This window comes from Cyprinodon variegatus, unplaced genomic scaffold (genome assembly GCF_000732505.1).
Source record: "Cyprinodon variegatus isolate N-32 unplaced genomic scaffold, C_variegatus-1.0 Scaffold239, whole genome shotgun sequence".
Lineage (NCBI taxonomy): Eukaryota > Metazoa > Chordata > Actinopteri > Cyprinodontiformes > Cyprinodontidae > Cyprinodon > Cyprinodon variegatus.
Window position 1 is genome coordinate 44184 of NW_015150692.1, and position 25582 is coordinate 69765.

At 38.2% G+C, this 25582-nt stretch overlaps 2 protein-coding genes across 4 annotated transcripts in view; one reads left to right on the top strand and one right to left on the bottom strand.

Moving 5' to 3' along the window:
• Positions 1 to 9707, bottom strand: part of LOC107089120 (protein disulfide-isomerase A5-like) — a 51990-nt gene extending 42283 nt beyond the window's left edge. The window contains exon 1 of the mRNA XM_015381688.1: positions 9629 to 9707. Within this exon, the coding sequence (XP_015237174.1) occupies positions 9629 to 9694 (66 nt within the window). The 5' untranslated portion in view covers positions 9695 to 9707. The remainder of the gene's footprint in view (positions 1 to 9628) is intronic.
• A 6482-nt stretch (positions 9708 to 16189) lies between these two features.
• sema5b (sema domain, seven thrombospondin repeats (type 1 and type 1-like), transmembrane domain (TM) and short cytoplasmic domain, (semaphorin) 5B) overlaps positions 16190 to 25582 on the top strand; it is a 295363-nt gene continuing 285970 nt past the window's right edge. For all 3 annotated transcript variants that reach the window (XM_015381707.1, XM_015381709.1, XM_015381711.1), the window contains exon 1: positions 16190 to 16375. The gene's annotated coding sequence lies outside the window, so the exon portion shown is untranslated. The remainder of the gene's footprint in view (positions 16376 to 25582) is intronic.

Consider the following 25582-nt stretch of genomic DNA (forward strand, 5'->3'; position numbering starts at 1 on the left):
TGATGGCTGTGATAAAACAAGTCTTCCACCAGCTGAATGGGGTGTCATCCTCCAATGACAGATGTACAATGATTTAAAAAAAAAAAGCAATGAGGCTGACAGTTTCTCTATTATGCATGGTAAGTGACAGGCAAATTCTGAGGCAGAATTACTGCACTGCTCATGATTTCAAGTAAGGCTTCATCTAATAGCAGCGCATGCACGGATTAATGCAGTGCTTAAATGAATGCATCAGAGGAGAGGATTGGCAGTTACTGTATGCCCTCTTGATATGTGACTTGATTTATAATAGTCATCCCAGACATTTTTTTAAATCGAGGAAACAAATGAATAACTTTAAACCTAATAAGTTTCTTTTTAGTACCTTTAGTATTAAAGTAGATTAGGAGATTATCTTTAAAGCTTGTAAATGAAAACTATCCAATATGTCAAGTGTTCATCTCTTAGGAGGCTCCATGTCTATTCACAGTCTATTCTCAATGAAACATGTTTGTTTTTTAAATGTTTTTTGTAATTACGTATTTTTTTAATTTACAGGTTCCTGGTGTGTATATGCATGCATCAGATAATGAACTCAAGCCTACATTACCGTGTTAACATGCTTTTCAATCCTTCCTGCACATTCTTTTCAAACTAAACTTTGCTTTAAACTGTTGTGTGCTTGGAAAAATATAAATTGTAATGATAAAAAAAAAAAAAAACATGTTTAGCTCTATAACATTTAAATGCACCACTCCAATGTCTAAGAGAAAAAAATTTAATGAGCATTTTTAATGAGAATTTGTACAAAACAACAAAAATGGCGGCAGCAATGCTTGTGGGTCGTTTTTCAGCGAAGGTCAGTGATTTTAAAGTAATTTTCGGTGAAAAATAATTGTTTTTGCGATCATTGCACTTACCCGGTGTGCAAATGCAATAAAATTTGTTCTCTCCCGACAATAAAAAGTATGGGTCAATGGTTAACATCAAGCCCTGTATTGGATTAATTTGTGATTAATTCCTGGAAAATAGCACTTTCCCAATGCTTCCATAGATTTGGGGAACCGTTTCTATAGCCTGGGTGCCATTCCGAACTTAGTCCCGCCCACAAAGTTTGAGGTCGGGAAGTTCGGTCTGGCTCTGCTCCATAGTAGCGTGAGTATTATCGCCCACTGTCAGGCGATCCAATCAAATTGTCAGGGCGGGCTTTATAGGATGATGGACAGATGACCAAGAGTAACGTAATCAACCACGTGACCAATGCGCGCTTGGGTGACAACAATAATGGCTGCCGCTGGAGAGTTTAGGTGAGTAGATTCTGCTATTAGGTCTGTTCTAGAAGATATCGACAGCAAATTAATTTTAAAAGAGGAACAGAGAAACGCGATCAAGTCTCATCTTCTTATTATAGGCATGCAACTGCACGCTTTGATTTTTGTGGACAACAACTATGCCTCGCTTAACATACGTTACGCACTCCGTTGCTCTTATTGGTTGTAGGTCTATCCAATTGAGTGCAGAGGCATTTTTTTTCCTGGTTCGTTCGAAACACGCCCCATAATCACAGCTCTATGGAGCAGTATCAGACTCATATTCTGACTAGAATTGAGTCGGACTACGTCAGGCTACCGTTTCGAGGACTAAAGCCGGGCATACACTGTACAATTTTTTGCCCTTTTCGAGCCGACTTTCCAGTCGAGAGAGAATTTTTCAATCGGGCCAACTCTCAGCCTGCTTGTGCGTCGTCCAGTATTCAGGGGGTAACGAGGGGCGATCAGTCACTCACAACAACCTCCTGATCAGGAATCGTAAGGTCGGGAGAAAATCAAACATGTTTGAAATACAGTCGGCTGTCTTGGGCAAATTGCTCAGAGCGCAAACAATAATTCTTCTTCTTCTTCCTCTCATTGACAGACCATAATAGCAACGTTTGCTCAGCCATGTCTTTGTCCAAATACGTCGTCGCCTTTTCTTTTTAAGGCTTTCAGCACACAGTCCAAGTAGCGCCATCTCACTGCGGAGCGGAGTCTAACGTTGTTTTTAGATGTACAGTGTTAGCAGGTAGATCGCATCACAGCGTCGCGTCACACAGTGTGAGAACAAACATCGTTAGCTGTGAACTCACACTGTATGATGAAAACTTTGTGTCGTAGAGTGTGAGCTGTAGCTGCGTGTGACGATTGAAAAAAAAAAAATCGCAGTGCATGCGCAGCTTAAGGCTTCCATACATGGGTCATAGGCGCTAAGGGTGGAGCTTGTCCACTGGGAAAGACAACCAAATGGACAAGGTTGATAAGTTCAATCTAGGCAATTGGACACGAAGTTTTCTAGAAGACATTTCTCCTCTCATCCTAAAGTCTTCCTTAGTTCTAAGGATTAGTGGACAGAACTGTGATTAATATACTGTAAGTGTGGCAAAGAATTAGGTGGCCAAAAACGTGGCTCGGATCCATCCAACTGGATTGGCCAAGGAGGTCAATCTGGGAGCAGTGGGCTGCCATTACGCAGCGCCCGGGGAGCAGTGTGGGGTTAAGGGTCTGGCTCAGGGACCCAGAGTGTAAGCCGAGGGAGTTATCACCCAGCTGCAGTAAAATACATGTCACAAATTTTCAGACTTTCATTGTAAAGAAATCTTTAACAAAAAAAAAAACATTCAAGACATTGAAATAACTATTCCAAACGTTAATTTTTTAAAGACCTCAGTTGGACTATCGGGCTTTTAAACAGCAAACATCTTAAAAGAAGCTTCAGTGATGGTAAAAGTCCACTTCTTCACATTTTAAGCCCATCATCCATACAAAGAATCATCCTGATGACATTTTAGAGCAGGAAAAAGCTGATTCATCGTCTGGTTTAGCATTACCTCCAGCTGAGATCCATTTCAGTTGATACAAAAACTGTATCCCTTATAAAAGCTTTTTTTTTTCTATTTCACCCTCAGATTTCCATCAAGATTAGATAATAAAAATAATCATAAAAACACATATATCCTATTAGTGTTGCTGCTTAAGATTAAGAAAATAAAGCTGAAACTAAGTTGGTGTCTATTGATGGAGTACATCATGTATTTATCTGATTTTTAGGTCGTCATGGAGTCAACAACATTTGGCTTTCCTGGTCTGTCCTTCCATCTCAACTAGCAGCAGACTGATACAGAAAACCCTCAACCTGTGAGAGGTGTCTCAATAGTGTTGTTTTGGACGTTCTTTGCTTACAGTATCTTTCCTCATCATCCCCACAATGCTTAACACAAAGCTGCAGGTGTAGAGATTGATTGCCGTGAAGCAGATCAATGCTGAAGAGATAAGGAGAGCAGCACAATTTGGTACGACTGTGAAAGCAATTTTTCACATTGTTACCCACGATAGGACATATGGGAATACAAAACAGCCCAGAGAAAAAGCTTTAAAACTAAACCCTAACGCAGCTAATTTAACCTTTGCGGTTTGTTCTAAATAATGGATTATTTTGGAAATTTTCCGCATTGTTCTCACAAATATTTTGACTTGTTCTTTTTACTGTGTCATGGAGTGAAACCTTTGTGGGGAAAAAAAAAAATAATATTTTTCAATGCACTGTAATCTGCTTAAAATTGGCTCGCAATCGGACCTGCTGAGACAAAATGCTAAAGGTCATCCGACAAAAAAGAACCGATTCTCCTCTCAAATCATTCTTTGCTAAAATATCCTTTTTGAACCAAATGAACTATTCCATTCTCAAATGGATCTGCTACAAAAGTAGATCTGCTTTATAGTCAGAATTTATTTCAGGGCCTTTTTAATTAATTAAACCTAATTAAACCTTCTTTCAATTACTAATAGTCCAAAGACTGGTTTACTGCATAGGAATGTTTGGCCAAAGAAAAACTTCTGTTTTCTCCTCCCTCTGTCTTTTCCTCAATTTCTAGCTGACATTTAAAAAAACTGGTTAACATGCATTAAGGAAATATCAATATGGTACATAAATATCAGTCAGATTTTTTTTTATTTCATTATTGAAAATATGATTGTGTTGTTTTCCTTACATGAAAAGTATTTTAAAGGATCCCAGTCACAAACTATGACAGTGAATTTTTGAGCCCGTAAGCTGAATTCTGTTGCATACACGGGCTTTCTGATTAAATTATGGCACCCTGTGTCTTAATACATTTGTGGGTTTTCAACATGGGTCCATGCAGTGCGGTGCAAACATTATTTTTAGGCTTAACAAGGATCCAGTAAACTGCATCAGAACAAATGCTGGTGTATATCGTTTATTCTAACATGAACAAATAGTTTATATTATTTAAAAGGCAACATATAGTAGGTGACAGGGCCCCTTTAATTACCTCCTATTACCAGAAAGCTATTTTTCAGATTATACCGACGCCACTGGAATGCAGTGCAGATGTACCATTAGGTAGACCAATAGGGCTGCAAGTAACAATCATTTTACTAATCAATTAATCTGTTGATTATGTTTTCGATTAATAATTGTATAGTGCAAGGTTCCTTAAAGAAGAGTTTTTAAAGAACTTAAACCAGGTGAAACTAAAACTTTTCTACTTGAGGAGTTCTGGATAGAGCACACTTAAAAGTTTAGAAATTTTTTTTTTTTATCTTAAATCCAAAATGCTTATATATTTTTTTTTTACAATTTTGGTATATCTGCTCTAAGCGTGTTTCTCTGTCACATTAAGACATATTTTAGTCTCAATACTCCAGTAAAGCATTAATTGATTACTAAAGGAGTTGATAATGAATTTCAATAATCAATTAATCACGTTTAAGTCGATTAATTGTTTTAGCCCTAATTACCTACATATATATTACATTGATACTATTTGTGATGCTTTCCAACCAACTTGTAATGATGCACTAATTTTCCACGATCAGCAGCCCAACAGTTAACATGCACTCCCATCCTATAACTCTATACTTCACAGAACTAAAACAAAAAAAAAACAACAAATGTATATGTTCTAGTCAATGATACGATGTCTTACTTTGCCCATAAATTAGCAAAGGGTCGAACAACCGAACTTTTTCTGATGGCTTAAAGGCTGAAAGAGAAGGATTTTTTAAGACAAAAAGAACCAGCTTGATTGGTTCTGACAGGTCCAACCAAATGAAGTGAAATAGGCCCATTTCGATCTGTGACTGATTGAACTGTGAGGATGTAAAACAATAACATGTAGCAGGGCTCTCTGGGGGAATCCCAACAATTATTATTCACTGCCTACAGACTGGTGGTGTAATTCACAGCCACATTGAGATTGAAAACATGGAAATTCCTTTATTGTTTCTCGCAATATCAGTGAGTACGCTTTTAAATCTGCTGAAAATACATTTCCAGGAGTCCAATAAATGTTCATTTTAAATATTAGATTATTCCCCCATCTAGCTCTGCAACTTGGTGTTGATCGAATCCCATGATTAAAACAGTTTGTATATAAGGTAGGATTAATTCCAACTAGAAAGCAATCTTACTAAAAAAAAAAAAAAAAAAAAAAAAAAAAAAAAAGAAAGGTCTGGTACCAGTTAACCTTCATAACTTTCTTACTAAACATTCCATTTCCCATTATCCCCCTTTACAAAATCAGAACTTCTTAAATATTCCTCCCAAAGAAGCGCTAACTAGCAGGAACAAGCAGTGCCTCCAGGCTGTGCAACAACATTCCTCCAGATATGTTGGTTTGATTTACGGGATCTTTTAAGAACAGTTCAGATTAATCAATTCCGGCATTTACCACATGTTTTATGCATGCATTAGAACATTTCTATTTCTATTAATTTCGGCAGCTTGTTCGTTTTTGATGTAACACGTACTTGCTTTTATGGGCATATTTATATGCCTTGTAATTTTTATGAAGCTCACAGTTTTACCTTAAAGGGCATTTTGTGAAGGTCTGTGAAAAGCAGCTTAAAAATCAGTCATTTATTCAAGCATCTATGGAAGTCTTTAGGTAAATGTCTCTTTTTTTTATCATATACACTGAGCAGTGAGTTAATGACAGAAACTTAACATGCATTTGAAGGCGATCTCTGACCTCATCCGTCCAACAAAAAGGTGGTTTTACCTTTGATTGAAAACTACTCCCACTAAACTTTCCCATCATCCCTACCAGTGTCAGTGTCTTTGGTGTCTTTCAGTCTGGCTGTAGAGCTCATCATAGCACTGAAACAGCTCTGGTGAAAGTTGCTAATGATATTCTCATGCCCTCAGATAATGGACTTGTATCTGTACTTGTCCTGTTAGATCTCTTCGCTGCATTTAATACAGTTGATCATAACATTCCTTTAGAAAGACTTAAATATTTTGTAGAAATTAAAGAAACAGAACTAGACTGATTTAAATCTTATCTGATAGATTTCAGTTTGTTCATCTTAATGAAAAATCTTCCTCATGCTCAAGGGTTACCTGTGGAGTACCAATTCTCTTTACTATATAGATTCTCCCAGTCGGTAGAATTATTAGACAGCATGGGATTAAAACATCTTGGTGTTGTTTTTGATCAATACCTGTCATTTAAATCCCATATCAAAAGAGGTTTCTAGAATTTCCTTCTTTCATCTGAGGAATATTGCAAAAATTAGAAATATCCTGTCCATGGTTGATGCTGAGAAACTAGTCCATGCATTTGTTACTTCAAGGCTGGACTATTGTAATTCTTTACTATCAGGAAGTCCACAAACTGTAGTTAAAAGTCTTCAGCTGATCCAAAATGCTGCAGCCAGAGTTCTGATGAAAATTAAAAAGAGAGATCATATCTCTCCTATCCCAGCTTCTCTTCATTGGCTTCCTGTTAAATCCAGAATAGAATTTAAAATCCTCGTTGTCACATATAAAGACTTAAATGGCCAAGCTCCACCTTACATCAGAGATCTGATTGTTCCTTATGTTCCTAACAGAGCACTTAACTCTCAACTAGTGGTTCCTAGAATGTCTAAAAATAGAACAGGAGCCAGATCTTTTAGTTATCAGGCTCCTCTCCTGTGGAACCAACTACCAGTTTTAGTCCATGATGCAGATACCACATCTACTTTTAAGGCTAGGCTTAAAACTTTCCTTTCTGATAAAGCTTATAGTTAGAGTAGCCCTGGTTATCCTGAGCTATCTCTATAGTTATGCTGCTATAGGCTTATATTTCTGGAGAACATAGGGACCCCTTTTTCATCATTCTGCTTCATCCTCTCTCTATTCTCCTACTCTGCTGAATCTGTTAGTTCAATCTCTAACGTTATAGCCTGGGTGCCATTCCGAACTTAGTCCCGCCCACAACGTTTGAGGTTGGGAAGTTCGGTCTGGCATTGCTCAACAGTAGCACGAGTATGCTCGCACAATATCTGGCGGGCCAATCAAATTGTCAGGGCGGGCTTTATACGATGATGGACAGATGATCAACAGTAACATAATCAACCATGTGACCAAAGCGCGCTTGGGCGACAACAACAATGGCTGCCGCTGGAGAGTTGAGGTGTGTAGATTCTGCTATTAGGTCTGTTCTAGAAGATATCGACAGCAAATTAATTTTAAAAGAGGAACAGAGAAACGCGATCAAAGCTCATCTTCTTATTCTAGGCGTGAAACTGCACGCTTTGATTTTTGTTGACAACAACCGTGTCTGGCTTAACATACGTCACGCACTCTGTTGCTCTTATTGGTTGTAGGTCTGTCCAATTGAGTGCAGAAGCATTTTTTTTCCTGGTTCGTTCAAAACACGCCCCATAATCACAGCTCTATGGAGCAGTATCAGACTCATATTCTGACTAGAATTGAGTAGGACTACATCAGGCTACTAACGTTATGCTCTCTCTTCTATTTGCTCATAGTAGCTTTGCCTCATCTGGTCCTGTTTGGCTGTGACAGCATCCTGCACAGAAAAATCAGCTGTGCTGCTGCCATCAACACCTTTGTTTATAGATGTTGAAGATCGGCCTTGTTTTCAGTCCTGTTTCTTTGACTGTGACTGGCTGGATGTGAAGTTTAAAAATTAAATAAAAATAAATACAGATATTTAAATGGAATACTATGAAACATGGAATAAAAGCTGCTGGTACTATACTGTAAAGTGATTTTTCCTTTATATTCCACTCACTTTTAAACTATGTAAAAAATAAAATGTATTGTACAACTTGGTATAAATTTAGGTATTGATGGCAGTCTTTCAATTCAGTTTATTTATATGGCACTAATTCACAACACATCATCTCAAGGCACTTTACAGTTCACCAGATCATACAGTCAGATTGATTCAAAGTTTTCTGAGGAAAACCAGTTTATTGCATCGATTCATTGACTCAAATGCAATCCCTCACACTAAGCATGCTTGTAGCGACAGTGGAGAGGAAAAACTCCCTTTTAACAGGAAGAAACCTCCAGCAGAACCAGGCTCAGTGTGAGCGGCCATTTGCTGAAGCCGACTGGGGTTCAAGGAGACAGAATGTAAAAAAAAAACAAATATTTCCTGTTGCCTGATAATAATCCCCACATCGACTTATGCTGAAATCAACTAAACTGAGAGTCAAATGACTGACTTTCAGTTCCAACAAGCAGTGGAACAGACCTAAAATGACAAACACGCCCAACGCCAAAAGCACACATTAGAAAGATCCGTACATCAATCATCGCTGCATCTCTACTCATACTGTTTGTTTAGTTTTTTTCTGCATAAGCTTTGTGTGACGTGTCCTGCAAAGCCGGATACATAAACCCATTTAGGAGTACAAGCTGCAGATTAAACCACTTTATTGAATAAAACTGGGGGGACACTTAAATAAAGGAGATTTTAAACAATAACATAATAAGAACAGTAGAAAAGTGCATCTGCTTTTACTCATAAGATGCACTGTATTATGATCCACTTCCTCTCCAAATGGCAAAGGCAGGTTGAGCTGACAGAACAGGACACTGGAACAAGGAAGCTTGTGAAAACACAAGGAGTTTTTATAGTCTTTATAGTAATCTGTGAGGGTTGAAACCTGCATGCTTGGTTTAAATATAATTTCCCTTATTAAGTTAATAATTAAAGTAGAAAAAAACTGTTCTGAAACAAGAGTCAGTATGAAACAGGACAGCAACTCTTAGAAAAAACCTTTTTCTCACTAAGGTTCCTCAAATATTTGAGTAAATGTAGCTTATTACTATCCAGCTCTTTTAGATTTTGTTTTTGTTTTGTTTTCACATCAGGTCCCTCAGTATTACCGAGCCAGAGGGGCCAACTGTGCTGCACAACTGTGCTGCAGCCAAGGGCCAAAGTTAGGAACTTTCTGAAGTTTAAACAGAACAAGTGTTTTTTTCTTTAACTAGGTGGAAAATATGAATGGAGAATTCATTCAAAGTTATAGTTGAACTAGTCCCCAGTGGTTCAGCTCTCTGTGACTGTTTTCAATGAACATGAGCAGCTTCAGAGGCTGCAGGTGATAAATCAGAGCCCCACGCAGCCTGCAGAGGCTCTACGGTAACATCCGGGGGAAACAACTTCACTTCAGCCGCTGTCAACTTCACCCCCCGCCGCCGCTGCGAGGACCGAGGCTAGGAGACCGATTCAGGTTCCCTCCCCCCTCCTAACATAACAACACCAGACGCCAAGTCTCTTCCACGCGCGCGGGGATTTAAAGCGACGCTCGTGCAGCTCCGCCGTAACCAAACCGACTCTGGACACACTCACCAGCAGCGCCAGCGCCAACATTTTCGCTTCTCTCATCTCTCTCCTGTAGCGGATCCAGGAGGCCATGATGCCGTTGCCACGTCTGGATACGCAGGCGCATTAGGATTTCCACGGCTTGGAAGTCACGCAAAGCACCCTGGGAAATGAAGTTCTTCTCCGAATTGACAATGGGAGAGAATATTTTTAGAATTTGCCACTTTCCACCTTCAGACAGCCCACCCTCTATGGGGGCATTATTGTTGCAATATTATGAGCAAATGTGTGCAGAGAGTTGTGTGTCTGTTTCTCAATTTGAAATTGTGTGAGATTTTTGTGTGTGTATGAGAATGTGCACACTTTTTCAAATCCCACTGCACATTCTCATACACACACAAATCAAGATACAGATACACATCTCTCTGCAAGCATTTGCAAATAATATTGCATCAATAATGCCCCCATAATAATACCCCCATACCCTGCCCTATTTGGGGCAGGGTAAGGTTCAGTGGTGTCAGAAGTACACACATTTGTTACTTAAGTAGAAGTAAAGATACTGCAGTTTAAAAACACTCTGGTAAAAGTTGAAGTATCAACTTGACTTCTCTTTACTCAAGTAAAAGTGAAAAAGTATGTGCCCAAAAAACTACTTCAAGTATAAAAGTATAAAGTAATGTTAAAAAAAAAAAACAGCCAGATGCCAAAATCAGAAAGCTCAATTTCTCGACTATTTCGAAAAACTCTTTGAGATAGGGCCAAGGATCAGGGAGTTCTTGTTGGTCTCCATCTCCCAATACGCTCTCACCTGTGACCGACCTTTCAGACATTTTAACATCTTTGTCTGAATCCGACATTGTAGCATGAAATAGACATGACATAGACTTCTGAAGATTTCCTTTGGCGTCAGCAGAAATTTGACGAATAGCTAACCAATGAGTGTTTCCGTTATATGACTCATCCAATTACACCAGTTTTCACTACATGTGGATGGCGCCAATGATCTGCATTGGATGGCGCACATGACGTGAAATAAACATTTATAAACATTGAACTGAAGCCAAGAGTAACCAGTATTGATTGTTTTAAAATGTAAGGAATAGAAAGTACAGATACTTGTGTGAAAATGTAATGAGTAGAAGTCAGAACTAGTAAGAAAAATAAGTAATGGAGTAAAGTATAAATACCTAAAAAGTGTACTTAAGTACAGTAACAAAGTATTTGTAGTTTGTTACTTGAAACCTCTGCCACTGACCGACACTCTGGGTCCCTGAGCAAGAACCTTAACCCCACACTGCTCCCTGGGCACTGCACAATGGCAGCCTACTGCTCCCCAAGGGGATGGGTCAAATGCACTGAGTTATTTTGTTGTCTTGTGACAGTGTAATGAAAAAATGTGTAATGAAATGAAAAAATAATAATAATAGTAAGTGTGTGCGACACACAACAAGATTTTGCTTTTTATCACAGTATTGCAACACATTCAGGTATTTAATAAAACTAGTAACAGCCTATAGTTCATATCCTCTACTAATCTGGGACACAATCCCAGAATAATGTAAAAGTGCTTAAACCGTACGTAGCTTTGCATTGTGTAATGGTCGGACTGGAATCAGCTTCTTTTTATTTAAGTCTTTTATCTTGGTTTGATGATACTTTCCCAGCAGAATCATGTATTTGGATATTTGAGCCCCGCTATAATAAAAAAGCAACAACAACAATAGAAAATGACATTCTATGCCCTATCCATGATCTGCCCACAGGCAAAAAGGCTATCAGACCTTAGACCACTGCTTGATGATTTGTAGCAACATCCTGAGGGTCTGTTTTGCTGCTCGGGGATTATGGCCTATTTCATAAACCCATGGAATACTTAAAAAAACATTATCCAAGTTGTTTGACTTAAACTCCAAATAAAAAAAAAACACTGTCAACGCAGAACAATGGTGCAGAACAGATCGTTAAGCAGCAAGCATTGAGCCAATACAAAGGCCATGGCTTTAAGTTATTAATGTTTGGGTTGTGCTCAAAAGTTGAGTCTTTGACTGAAATCAGACTCATTTCAGTAAACTAATCTGTTTCGTATAATAGAAAAGTTACATGAAATCAAATCAGAATGATACCAGCATCTCACTGTTTCATTGAGGATAGGGGTCAGTGCAATTGAATTAAATTATATAATCATCACAAAAGATAAATGAAATGTTGGTGTAACTCAAATTAAAGCAGTGTCTTCAATGAATTGTAGATAATGATGACTGAAGACCGGAAGGATCTCCAGTAGTAGTCTGTCTGTGTGTCATTTTCTTCATCCATCCATCATCTTCAAATTATCTGTGAGGGTCATGCAGGCTGCTGGTGCTTATCTCCAGCAGTCTGTGGGCAACAATGTAAGGCATCACATAGATCTACAACCATTAACACACAACTAAGGGCAATTCAGAGTAATCAATTGACCCATAATAATAATAATAATAATGATAATATATTTCTTTTGTAATGCAGTTTACATTTAAGAAAAATCTCAAAGTGCTACAGGTAAAATCATCAAAGAAAGGTAAGAGCAAAAAAATTAAAACTAAACATTGTCAAGTGCATATGAATAAATGAGGCATTGGCATTATTATAAAAGTTTAACAGTCATTAAGTTCTGCTAAAACAAAATGTTTTTAATCCTTTTTTTAAAAGGCTGGATAATCTGTGGTTCCTTCAAATGATCAGGCAGAGCAGAAGACACGGTGGCCCATGATGCTTAGCTTAGTCTTGGGGAGGAGGAGTGGTTTGAGCTGCAGGATCGTGTTGTAGTGAGAGGGGTGAGCAGTTCCTTCAGGTATAGCGGGTCATTTCCATAGATGCTCTGGTTGCTGAGAGTTGAGACCTTTTATTTAAGCCTTGCAGTAACAGGAAGCAGGTAAAGTGAGTGCAGAATGGGTGTGATGTGCTCGTACGTTCGGATCATCAGAGTCGTTGCAGGACTGTTCTGAACATAATGTAGTTTCTGCAGACTCTTGTTATGGAAGTGCGTTACTGTAGTGCAGCCTGGAGGAAACAAAGGCATGGACCAGTTTTTCTGCATCAGCCAAGGTGAGTGTAAAATTGAGTTTTTAAATATTTCTTAGATGATAGAAGGAGATTTTGCAGAGGTGTTTTTATGGGTTTTAAAGCTGAGTTGTGGATCAAATGTTATACCAAGATTGGTGACTGTTGTGCAGAGAGGAATGTCATGAGATGGTTATACCAATAATGGAGGATGACTGGGCTTGGTGTGATGTGCCAACAAGGATTGCCTCGGTTTTAGTGCTGTTCAACTGACAAAAGTTGTTTCATCCACATCTTTATCTCCTCCAGACAAGCAGTAAGTTTTGAAGATGATGATGCTATAGTTGTGAATCATCAGTGAACAAGTGAAATGAGACTCCATGGTGACCGAGGGAGAGGATGGAAATGATGAATAGGATGGACCCAAGGACTGATCCCTGGGGGAACTTGCAGGTAACTTTGTGTTGCCGGGAACTTATATTGCCAATTGAGATGCACAGATGTCATGGTTTAGGCTTTGGAAAAAAGGTGGAGTACCCAGAGAGAACACACACATGCACATGGAGAAGATACAAACTACATGTAGAAACCCAGGACCTTCTTGCTGCAAGGACACAATGCTACATATTCCACAGTGCAGCCTTTAATTTTCTTATTTTTGTAAATAGATTTGTTTTACAAAATCTTCTCCAGAGGTTCAGAAGAGTTCCCAGAATAGATCTGACCTTCTGTTTTTTTCTTTTTTTTTTCTTTTTTACAGTTGCATGTATGGTTTCCCCCCTTGATGATGAGTGCAGAAATTCTGAACTAAATTCAAAGTAGGGTTTTGAAACCTGATCTCTTATTTCCTTTTCCAACTATATCAGTTTAAAAGATTTCTAAGGGAGACGATACGGGCAATTAAAAATAAAAGGCTTTAAAAATAAAAGGCTTTAAAAATAAAAGGCTTTTAAATTCGGACTTTGATATCATAACTCTGACTACAATATCAGAAGTGTGACTAGTTTTCAATCTAATCTTATAATTGTGACAGAATTCTGATTATTGTTCTAAGAACTAAAACTCACTTTGAACTCTAGTGCCAAAGCCCAGGAATATAACGTTGGTAACATATTTTTACATTCCATCAGAATAATTCTAAGATTGAGGTCTGAGATTAAAGTCAGTCAGAAAGTCCGACTAATGCTGATTTTAATCTCAGAATTCTGACTTTATTCTCAGAATACTGACTTTTATTCTCAGAAATAAAATATTATCCCTTTGATTACTGTATAAATTATTGCAAGTACGGTAGTCAAAATTGGATTACAGTTATTTTCAGATTTAAACCAGAATTCTGATATTAAAGTCAGAATCAGTCAGAATTCCAGGATTAAAGTTTCAATTCTGAGAATAAGGTCAGAACTCTGGGCTCACAGCCAGGCAGGTAATTATTTAAGTGATTTAACAGCTCATGTTGCAGGTTTTAATACAATAAGTCTTTTTACTTCTGTTTTTGAGAAGAACTTTAAAATTATTCAGCTCACTTAATGCTTCCATATTGACTTTAATTCTTCTGACTTTAATTCTGAAATCAGAGGGCCTTGGTGACCTTAATTTAAATTCAAGGAGTGAAAATGCTTGTAAAAAATGTTGCAGCAATAAAAATATCTCAAACTAAATGTTTGCAGCCAGTGGTGTTACAAAGTCATCTAGTTTATCAGCAACACATTAAGAACACATCTAAGAACAACAAAGGGATGAACTGATGACACTGAGCAGTGGAAGCCATTAAAGTGCATTGGTGGACACATGGAAGAAATTAAGATTTTAGAAGTGGGGGGATGCAAGTATTTTGTAATATAACTAACTTCAGCGTGTTTGAAACGGTGGGCCAATCAGGAGCTTGAAGGTGGGTCTAAACTCAGAAGGCGGGCTTCAGCTTGAGCTGCGGTTTTCCGCTTGGTCCTCGTGCTGGATGAATTTGTGTGTACTGTAACATTATTTTTGTCAGTGACATGTGCAGGGGACCAAAATGCAAGTTTGAAAAAGCACAGGGGACATGTCCCCCCCACCAGCAACAAAAATTACATCCATGGGTGGACATAAAGAAATTCATGTAAAAACTATTTGATCAATAAATCTCCAAGTCCCAATTCAAAGGTATAAACAATTGTAGTTCTTAAAAACAAACAAATAAACAAAAAAACTGTTAGGTAAAAAATCTAATTCCACGGAGGTACAACATGGATGTCGGAAAAGTTTTGGTTGATTAAACTTTTTTTTTTTTTTATATTCCCCCTGCAATTATTTCCGCTAATTGAAATGTTTTTAAATACACATTACTATGAATTCAACTCACTGTATTAAACAGATAAATGGAGGCAGAAGATGTCTTTCAGTCATCAATGCACACACTGGTGGTCACAGTTTTATTCCCAAAACCTGTCCAATGCCTGTCCCATCAACGAGGAATCAGAATCAGAATCAGAAATACTTTAATAATCCCATGATTATTAAAGTATTGGATGGAGTCATGTAACATTCCTTACATGACTCCATCTGTAATAGAGTGACTATAGAACCACTTTGATATACAATTTCCTGCAATATATATAATTAGGGGGTTCCCGCTCCATCTCGCCATCAGTTTGGGGGTCCTTGGCCTTGAAAACCTTGAAGACCCCTGCCATAGACTCCTTTAAAAATGTTTATATTCGGTGATCGGGTCTATGAAAATCTCAGACAATAGAAAAGAATAGAATAGAACAGGGTATTTTAGAAAAGCATGCAGGGAACCAAAACGCAAGTTTGAAAAAGCGCAGGGGGACATAACCACACACACAAAAATGCAGAAACTATTTGATCAATAATACTCTAGTCCCAATTCAAAGGTACAAAGTGAAACTTGCAGGGGACCAAAATGCAAGTTTGAAAAAGCGCAGGGGACATGTCATCCCCCCACACCCCAAAATTACATCCATGGGTGGACATAAAAAAAATTAATGCAGAAACGATTTGATCAATAAATACATTTTGGTAAAAAAAAAAATCTAATTCCATAGACCCATTACCAAATGTTTATATTAAGGGTCTATGAAAATCTCACAGAATATAATATAATATAATATAATATAATATAATATAATATAATATAATATAATATAATATAATATAATATAATATAATATAATATTATATAATATAATATAATATTATATTATATAATATTATAGAATATAATAGTTTATTTCGTATCTTAGCTAAGAGAGAGATAACTTGTTTTTGTTGTTAAAGGTGTTCTGATACCAAGAGAGTTAAATTGCCAGGTTACCAGCAGGTAACTCCCACCCCCCCAACAGGGCCAAGCCTTTCCCACAATCCCCGGACGCTCTTATTATCAAGTCTCTTCTGTACAGAAGAATATGCAACAACAACACTCCAGCTCCCAGCGAACAGCCCTGCTAGTGGGACCCATCTATTTCTAGCTTTCTCCCTCCTCCTCCTTTCCCATCTCCTCCCCCCACCCCTCCTCTCCACCCGGTGGTATCGCCCGACCGAGGAGCAGAGAGCGCAGTAGCCGGCTGCAGGTCTGTGGGAGAGGAGCGCCTATAGCTGAGGAAACAACACATCACCTGGCTTTATACTCTGCCTCCGGTTCACACAAGTGCGAGATTATTTATCTTTTTTCTTTTTTTTTTAAACCCCAGACTGGCATTTTCATCTTCCATAGGATTACAATCCACATCAGAGGTAAGGCATAGAGAGAGAAAAATCACTTTTCTTTTGTTTTCTTTTGCAGAAAATATGAAGGATGACGTAAACAAAGCACTTTGGTTGTTTTTGAGCAGTTTTCAGATCGGGTTGTGCGTCATTTCTCCACTCAGATGCTTAAATAATCATATTGTGTTTTTTTTCTTTAAATGAATACAGTAAACAAACTGCTTCAGTGCATTGCACCCACTACCAGTGATGGTCTGGGGACTTTGCAGCGGGGTCCGTCTCTCTCGGGACCATTTTTACCCCCTTACACCTAATAGCCTGCGGTGTTTTTATTTTATTGTATTTTTTTATTATTATTATTATTAATCATAGGGGAAAAAATGTTCCCTTAAAATAATTTGACTACTTTTTTCTGTGTTTTTTTGCTTTAACATTCTGCTTCCTCTATATAAAGGTATTCCTAAAGGGCAGTTTTTTTTTTTACTCCTTACCGGTTTTACTTTCCACTCACGTTTCATCCCAGGATCAGAGGCGCATTTTGTGGGCTGCCTCACTGTGGCTCAAACTTACTTTGTGTTTCCAAAGTCCGCTGAGAATTGCAGTTTAGAAATAAGGTTAAAGAAAAACCAACCAGGTGTATCTTCACGGGGAAAACGCGCATAAAGAATTTCTGCTTTTTATGGCAAAAACCTTAATTTATGGCAAATCCTTTAGAATTAAATCCAAACTGTTGTTTAACTCACACCTACACTGTATTCCTCCCGAATAAAGACTAGTAAATAATATCCTTTTTCTCAGTGACTTTACGTTTTTACATACACATCTTTTTTGTGAATGTTTAAAGGATTCAAAACTTGCTTTTTTTTGCCTGATATCGCTGCAACTGAGCCCAGAAAGTCTGTATTCATGAGCTTGTCACTTAGGATGGATTACTTCTCCCTTTCTCCTTGATGCTGTACAGATTTGTTTAAACTTGAATCCTTAAACGAGGATAATGTCCAACAGAGAGCTCCCTAGACTGTAAATGGTACAAAGAAGACAGGTGTGGAAAAACAAGAACGTAGAAGAAGCTGTCCTTGGAGGCAGTAAAGCTTTTTATCAGAGTTGGATCGTTGGCGCTGTTTTGTAAAAGCCCGACAGAGGGCAGTGTTGAGCAGCTCTATGGAGCACCTTGTCAGGTGAAGTTCACTGGAACAGGAGACCAGGCTGAAAGGATGCAGCCAATTAACAAGAAATGCATTCATTTCATTGTTTTAATGGATTCTCCTATTTAATTCTAAAGTGCTTACATTTCAAGCATCTTTGAAAATGATTTTTTTATGCATTTGGCTTCTAGTCTAGACAGATTTGCTTTACTTGCTGAAAATACAACAATCACTCACCATCACATAAATCCAACAGCTTTTCCCACTCGAATGCTATGTCACTATTTTGCTTATTCTCTTTTATGCATCGTTTTATTGAGATGGAGTTATTTAGTGACAACTTCACAGATGGATGTTGCATTCGTTAGGAGTCAAACAGCTCTAAAATCCCACTGAGCACGGCTGGAGTTTGTTTTGGCCAACTCCTGACAAGTTTGTGCTTGGGATTAACGCACAAAGGCGCCAAAGGGAGGGTTTTGGACTGTGAGGCGATGGCTCCCCTGGAAATTTTCTGGCCACCACAACAACGATCCAGACAGTCTGATATTCATTAATGGGAATTTAAAGCTGGAGAGTGGGCATTTTAATTAATAATTGATATATTTTTTCTTGTATTTCAGTTCTTTGTACTTCATAAAAGGCCACCTTTAAATAAAACATCCAGCAATACACTAAATAGAAAACATCAGGATAATGAAGGGGTTTATAGAAGTTTGTGTGCTGATTGAGATTTGTTTAGATTTGGGTTGATAAGAGTTAAAACGTAGATAAAATTGATTATTCTGATTGATTCATAAAATATAAGGCAAATTAGGAATATATGACAGAATTCAGTGAGTCTGAAATCATTGTTGTCCTCACAGGCTGCTTCTCTGTGTCTTATTTTAACAGATTTTCTCCTAATGTCCATGCTGTGTTCTCAGAAAGGACCTTGAATGCATTCTTTTGTGCAGCTGAGCCGAACAAACCTAAAAATTGTCGAAATTAAAGGGACAAAAAAGAATTGAAAAGGGAAACTTACCATGTCAGATTTTTTTTTGTTGTTTTTTCCAAAGGGGAAAATGTAAAGGGAATTAGATTCAGACTTGCAGCTTTAAATCTGACAATATTAAACAAACTCAATGATAGTTTCTTTTCCATCATTAGTGGCCAACCATTTTGGAAATCTTTCGAAAGCACACTTCTTAACAACAGTGCATCTGCTGTATACGACCACATAGAAGAAAATATTTGGTGGCATGAAATCAATCAATTAATTTCGACTTAGTGACAAATCATAAAATGATTTATACCTCATGCATATTCAGCTATATGGAGTTGGCCTGACTTCAGTTTTTGTTGCTTTGTTCGTTCATCAACACGTGTGGTGGTCCCCCCCCCAACAACTTTTTGATTGATATTCATTTATTCCTACAGGTTTTTGTCTGGCCCACATTCTTGTCCTATGGATGATTACCGCCTTTGTAAGCCGAGGAGCCTCCTTTAGTTCCCCGGTTCTGTCTTTTCAAATGGAAAACAGGTTTTCATCTTTGATGAACTTATGAGGGCCTCTTGACAGGTCCAGGCAGGGAGGGTTAGACCAGCACCCACTCCTACACCGTCCCCTCTCTCAGCCTCACGGACCACTTCTTTGTTTACTTTCACCTTCTTTGCTGTTCCTTTTGTCCCCCGCCGTACAGTGCAGCAGCGTTTTTGTTTTTTTTAGCCCGTATCATGATGTCATCTGTTGGAGGCATGAATAATTCATCTCCATTAACAAATATGATAAGTGTTGAGTAGACGAGGCAGCGGCCTCTTTATCAGAAATTTAATGATCCATTTGTAAACCGTGCCATTTGAATTATTTTTGTTGTCAGGCATGATTTGAGAGAGACAAATGGTTATGAATGTTTAATGCCAGAGGAACTGGATCTGTCCTCTCGTCCGTCTGATATTACCCCTGGAAAAACAAAGGGATGGCATGCTGAGTACGGTCTGACCTCCACTAAGAGTGTGGGTGCTGCTGTGAATCTGTCTGTCTGAGAAGATAACAGACGGATACAGATAAGAAGTATGATTAAGTCTGGTCTAGTGCCATGCTCTTTGTGTAATTTCCTCTCACAGCCTTTATCAACGCCTCTAAAGAACGCAGCGAGGAATCTGATGAAAAAAATAGTGGGTATCTTTCACTTGTTTTCCCATCTAAAGGTGTAGCTTCCCATCGAACTGAAGTGAGTCAGAGAGTAGAAGCAGGCAGCTATTTGGAAACCTTTCATCTATGTCAAAACATCTGTTGCTTCTCAAGTGGACCAGGCTTCAGTTTTCCTTTAGTGGTTAGGGGACAAATCCTCGTGCTGGCTGCGACTTAATGGTTTGTAGAACCACTTCTCAGCACAGTTACAGCTGCTTGATGTTCAGGGGGTCTTCCTACCAGATTTGCTCATTTAGAAACAGACATATTTGCCAGTTCTTTTTAGTATTAAAGCTCAGGCTCAGTCGGATTAGATGCAAAGCATCTGAGGATGGCAGTTTTCTTCTTGCTACTGATTCTAATTGGATTGTCGCTCCTGCTGGGTTTCCAGTCGTTATTCTGTTGAAAGTAGAATCTGTGGAACAGCAGAGGCGTAGCCAGAAATCTTTTATAAGGGTGGCCAGGCAATAACCAATTGCTGAAAGTGGATAGGTGCCAGAACCTCATGGTCAGTCTACACTGTTCTAACAGAAAAATTAATGAGCAAAACATTTGTATTTTCTAAATAAAGACAAACTATATTTTCCTACAGCATTTGCTAATAAATAGACGCATATATTTAAACATCCGGTGTTTCTAAATAAAAGTTATAGTGGATAAAATTCTTATAGTTTTGAGTTCTGGGGAATGAATCTTTTCCATTGTCATTACAAACCTACTTGTATCAATAAACATTCTGCATAAAATTACCATTTTTAAGCAAATATATCTACATAAATTGATTATTTGATAAGTTTTTAATTAAGATTGTTATTTATCTATGATGACTCCTAGATGACTTGCAGAGATACATAATTTTGTCTTTACCCCATATAACACAAAATCTAGTTCTGAAAAGAGCATGAATTCTGTACTTATCATCTTTGATGTTAGTATATTGATTTGTTTAATTAACCACAGAAAATTGAAATGTTTTGAACATTCCCCTTGAGAGTATTACAGTTACCATCACCTGTATTAGAGGAAAATAATGGTATGGGTGGCCACAGGGGTGGCCAGTGATTGGCTAATGGTGGCCATGGACACCCCTGGCCCCCCATCTAGCTCCGCCCCTGTGCAACAGTCGAATGTCTGATATAGATTTTGCTCCAGGATTTCCTTTTCTTTTGTTGAAAACATCCTCCTCATCCTCACTACCATGTCGCAGTGGGAGCGCTGTGTTCAGGGTGATGTAAGCTGTTGGTTTTCTGTGATAAAAAGCCACATTTATGGAAGCTGTAAGGGTTTTCCTGCTGATAGAGATTTTTCAACTTGAGCTGTGGATTTTCCCAGTTCCTTCAGAGTTACAGTGGACAGCTTGGTTGTTTTGTGTGACTTATGCTCTCCTTGCTCAGCTTGCTTCTCTAGGTGGACGGTCAGTGTTTGTTGCCTTGGAAGGCATAAAGCTCTTTCTCTTCTCTAATGGTTGAACAGAGCTCTGTGGGAAGTTCCCAGCTTAGAGTACTGTTTGTTTATCAAAATCTACTTTACAATTCTCTGTAAAGTTTTCCCTGACCTTTCTTTTGTGATATTTTTTTCTGTTTGTCCAAATCCATGACATCTAGCACACCTCTCACTTTGCAAACAATTCCAAACCTGCACCTTTTGTCTTCAGGCATAAATTTACAACTTTTAACAATCAACGTTCAGGAATGTTTAAATTCCAGAAACAAACTTTGTTTTAATCTTTTAACATTAAAACCATATTATAAAAACTGCTAAAGAAAAAAAAAACTGCCTAATATTATTTAGAAAATTATTAAAATCTAGAAATAATCCATAAAGAGTTACAAGAAGCCATTTTTTCCCTAAGAAACAATAGAAAGAGTTCATCTATTTTCTAAATGAATTTTAAAAAGTGCTTTTAGTCTTTGTAATGACTAAGTTAGGTTTAAAATTGGGTGGGATTTATTGAGAAATTAGATTTTCAAATTTGGGAATTGAATTAAATCGTTAACTAGAGCATGCAGACTCTAAACCAGAAGATTTGCTTAAAAAAACAACCCAATCAGAGGAGAAAATAAGCCAAACTGTCTTCTTGCCTGTAAACATGTTCTATTCAGAACTCCTCAAGTTGCATAGTTTATTCAAACAGATCAAATACTTGTTGCACCTTTTTCTAATCTATTATTACCTGTCAAATTATAAAAGCACCAACAAATTAATCATAATCATATATATATAAACACATGAACATTTTTATATGCAATTAAGATGTGAGCACTGGAATAAGATATTTTTCATTTACTTCACTTGATATGATTTAGTGCTTGTTTTTTCTTCTCACACTGAACTGTAATTGTAATATTGGTCAAAGTAAATTCAAATGTATCATTGGAAGGATATAAGGTGTAGTTATTATATCAGTGTTTAACTAAATACTTAAACTCGATATTTGATATTTTTTACCATCAGTAGTCTGCTTCTAATAGAACCAGTTTGTGTGAGGTAAGTTTGTTTATCATATTCTAAAATGATCTGAAGTCATTTAATTCAGTAAATAGTTGAAGCGATGCTCATGTGGTCAATATTATAAAGGTGCAGACAGCAGGAACAGATGATTAAGAGCTAACAATCCACAAATACCTCAGGAAAATAACCAAATGCATTGTGTTGCAGTGAAACATTTGCAGCAGCTGCAGTTTGGTGCTTCCATACTGACTTCCTGTGAATTGTTATACATGTTATTAATAATGGCTTTAGCTTGCATGTTCTCCCTGAGCATGCATGGGTTGTCACTCCAGCTTCCTCTCGAAATTCAAAAACATGACTGTTAGGTTAACTGGCTTCTCTAAAGTCCCCTTAGGCGTGAGTTTGTGCGTGAAAGGTTGTTTGTCCTGTTTGTTGCTGTGTTTCCCTGCGATGGACTGGTGACCTGTCCAGGGTGTACCCCTCCTCTCGCCCGTAGACAGCTGGAGATGGGTGCCAGCAACCCTCGCGACCCCAGCTGGGCTAAAGTGTGATGGAAAATGGAAGGATGGGTGTTATTAATACTCAGTTCTCAGACCTGGACAAGTCTTAGACTCCAGTCGGAGAGTCAAAACCTCAGTTGCCATCTCTATATCAGAGCAAATGCGTGCCAGATTTTTATTAATTTATTTTCTTAAGAGAATGATATATATAAAAAAAAATGCACTATTTTGTGTCGATCCATCCAAAATAATCCCAGTCAAATACATTGAGATCTTGTCTGTCGTTAAAAAAAGTGGAAAAGTTGCGAAAATGTGTGCATTAATCTTTAAATTAGTCTTTTGGAGTAGAACTTATACGGTAATCAGATCAGGAAAACAAGCAAATCAACAAAAATGAAATAAACAGGAAACGTCCTCCCCTTTTTTTTTTCAATGGGAGAGAAGACGCATACATCTATAAAGTAGCTCTGTGTGTTCAGGACCACATCGAAGGGTGTGTTACTCACTCTTATGTAAATATGACACCAGGTCTGAAATCATAGCTTCAGGCACTGTGATTTGAGGCAGCAGCTTTTCACCTCAATATCCGCTGTTTTCCTTACGGCGGGAATGTAGAGCCATGCCGCCTCATCACCTGAAAGTGATTATGTTGTCCCACAGCACTGACACAGATGTCACCATTTCCAATTCACATGTACTCCAAACCCTGATTGAGGTCCTGTACCCGAGCTCCCCTCGTTTTATTGGAAATCAAATCACTCCTCCACTGCTTCTGCAGAAACATCCATATCTGCATATACCTGTACTTTATTTCTCGGCGTTGTGTGGCCAGTTTTGCTGTGAGGAAAGAACTTGCATCTTTGTGCATTGGGAGAGAAAGCGCCTTGGTAATGAACGAACAATTAGAACAGAAAGGCAGCGGTGTGAGCCGAAGTGATGAAATGAATAATCCCAGCTCGTCTGTCTGAGTCCCGTCAGTCTCCCAGGATCTCATTGTTCCTGAATGCAGAGTGCACTCGGCTTGGCCTTCACTCACAGGCCTCCCTCTGTCTGTAACCTGGCCTTTCTCTGCCCTGACACACAACCTCACTGTCTGTGAAATCTGATATCGAAGCAGCGTTCCTGCATTCTGTCTGCAACCGGGCTAATTAACACTAGATCCAACCCAGCAATCTTAATTTGTTGCTTCGACTTTATACCGCTTCTTTTGCTTCCATTTTGCTATTGGTGCGTCCACACAAAGAAAGGGATAGACAGAAGTACAATTCACTTTTTTCGGACATAGAACAACCTTGAGATCCTTTTTATCTTGCAAATTTATGCAACTTTTTTTTCTTTTTATCTTTTTGAGTAAAGAAGATGAAAACTCAAAAGATGTCAGAGTTTGGTTGAAATTCTTGAACATGCTTCTCCATATATCTTTAATTTTAATGTCCAAAGAAGGTAACAACTATTGGGAAAGTTTCCTTTAACTTAAACGGGAACATTTGAGTGATTTATGTCTCATTCTCTCGCTTTTATTCGAGGTGCGTTTATGTGCATTCACGCATGCGTGCATGTCTGAGCAATCCGGCCTTTTTTTTTTCTTTTTTTTTTTCCCCTTTGTGTGCATGCGAAGCGGACGTGAAGGCATGTGCCTTTTTTCCTCCTCTGTTCAACCTTGGCATGGTCTGAGCAGGATGAGAATAAAAGAGGGGCGAGAGGAAAAGAAAGTGCTCCCACAGTTGATTTGCCCATTGTAGGGGAGGAGGCGGGGGCTGCTGGGGGTACACACTGTTTCCATTGATGCTCTGGATGCATAGCTAAAACCCCCAGAAGCTTTAGGAAGGGAACTTATTCAAAGCTTGATGTGACCCGGAGGATTGGGTTGGAAGATGGGTGTTGTGCTCATTGTGGGGACGGTGGGAACATTGTTCTCTTTCCGCTGCTAGAAGACCACTTTACTGCCGGTTTAAGGGAGCTGGATGGCCTTTAAGACAGTCTTTAAGATATTGGAGTGGTCCTATTAATGTAGAAGTCACTGAGAATATTTACGGAACATGAGCATCCATTGAGAATCAAGTAAAAGCTTGATTTTTTTTTATTGATTTTTTTTTTAGGGGAGAATTACTATTTATCAAAACTGTGTATTTCCTGATTAATCAATTTGTCTCATTGGTCGGCTAAGAAATCAAAGAAAAACATCTGAAAGCGAGTGAATGCCAGATTGGTGATGTGATCCCAGAACAGCTTCTTTGGATCTTGGCATTGATTCCAGCAGCCAGGTTGTCCAATACCACTGGTCTGTCATACACCAGAGGTGTTACTTCCAGATCCTGAAACTAATCATATGATGTCATCGGTGAAGTGGCGTGAGCTGTCTTCCATCAGAAGCTAAATAGATAACCAGATGTTGGCATTATGAGTCTGATCAACCTTAGACTGATGATTTATTTAAGATTACAGGAAAAAATTGCTCCCATTTCCCCCTCCTCATTTTTCTCTCTTCCGTCTTTTGTCTTTCACCTTTCAGAGTCAAACCATCTTTTTCTCATCACATCTGTAGCCCCAACCTTATCAATTAAGAGCTGATTGTAGACAGTAAAGTTGTTATGAATTCATTACAATTCCCAGGAAAATGTCTGCTGTTATTACGTTTACTGTATTAGCTTTTTTGCAAAGTTAAAGAATCTAAAGCCAGAGAGCAGTTTTACCGTTTTCTGTGTCAAAATGTAGAACCTTATTGGGGTTTAATATTAGTGCTAAACTCCCTGCAGAGATCTGATGTTAGTGTTACTGATTGGATCAATAGATTTGTTTCCTATGAGGCTTTTGTTGTTTCCCCTGTGATTTAATCTGATATGTAGCTTTTATATATATATATATATATCCCTATAATGCCATATGTATCATATTTGATACATACGGTTTCTGAAATGTTTTGCATCTGACACTTTTTGCATAATTTAATGGTAAAAACTTTGCTCAAAAC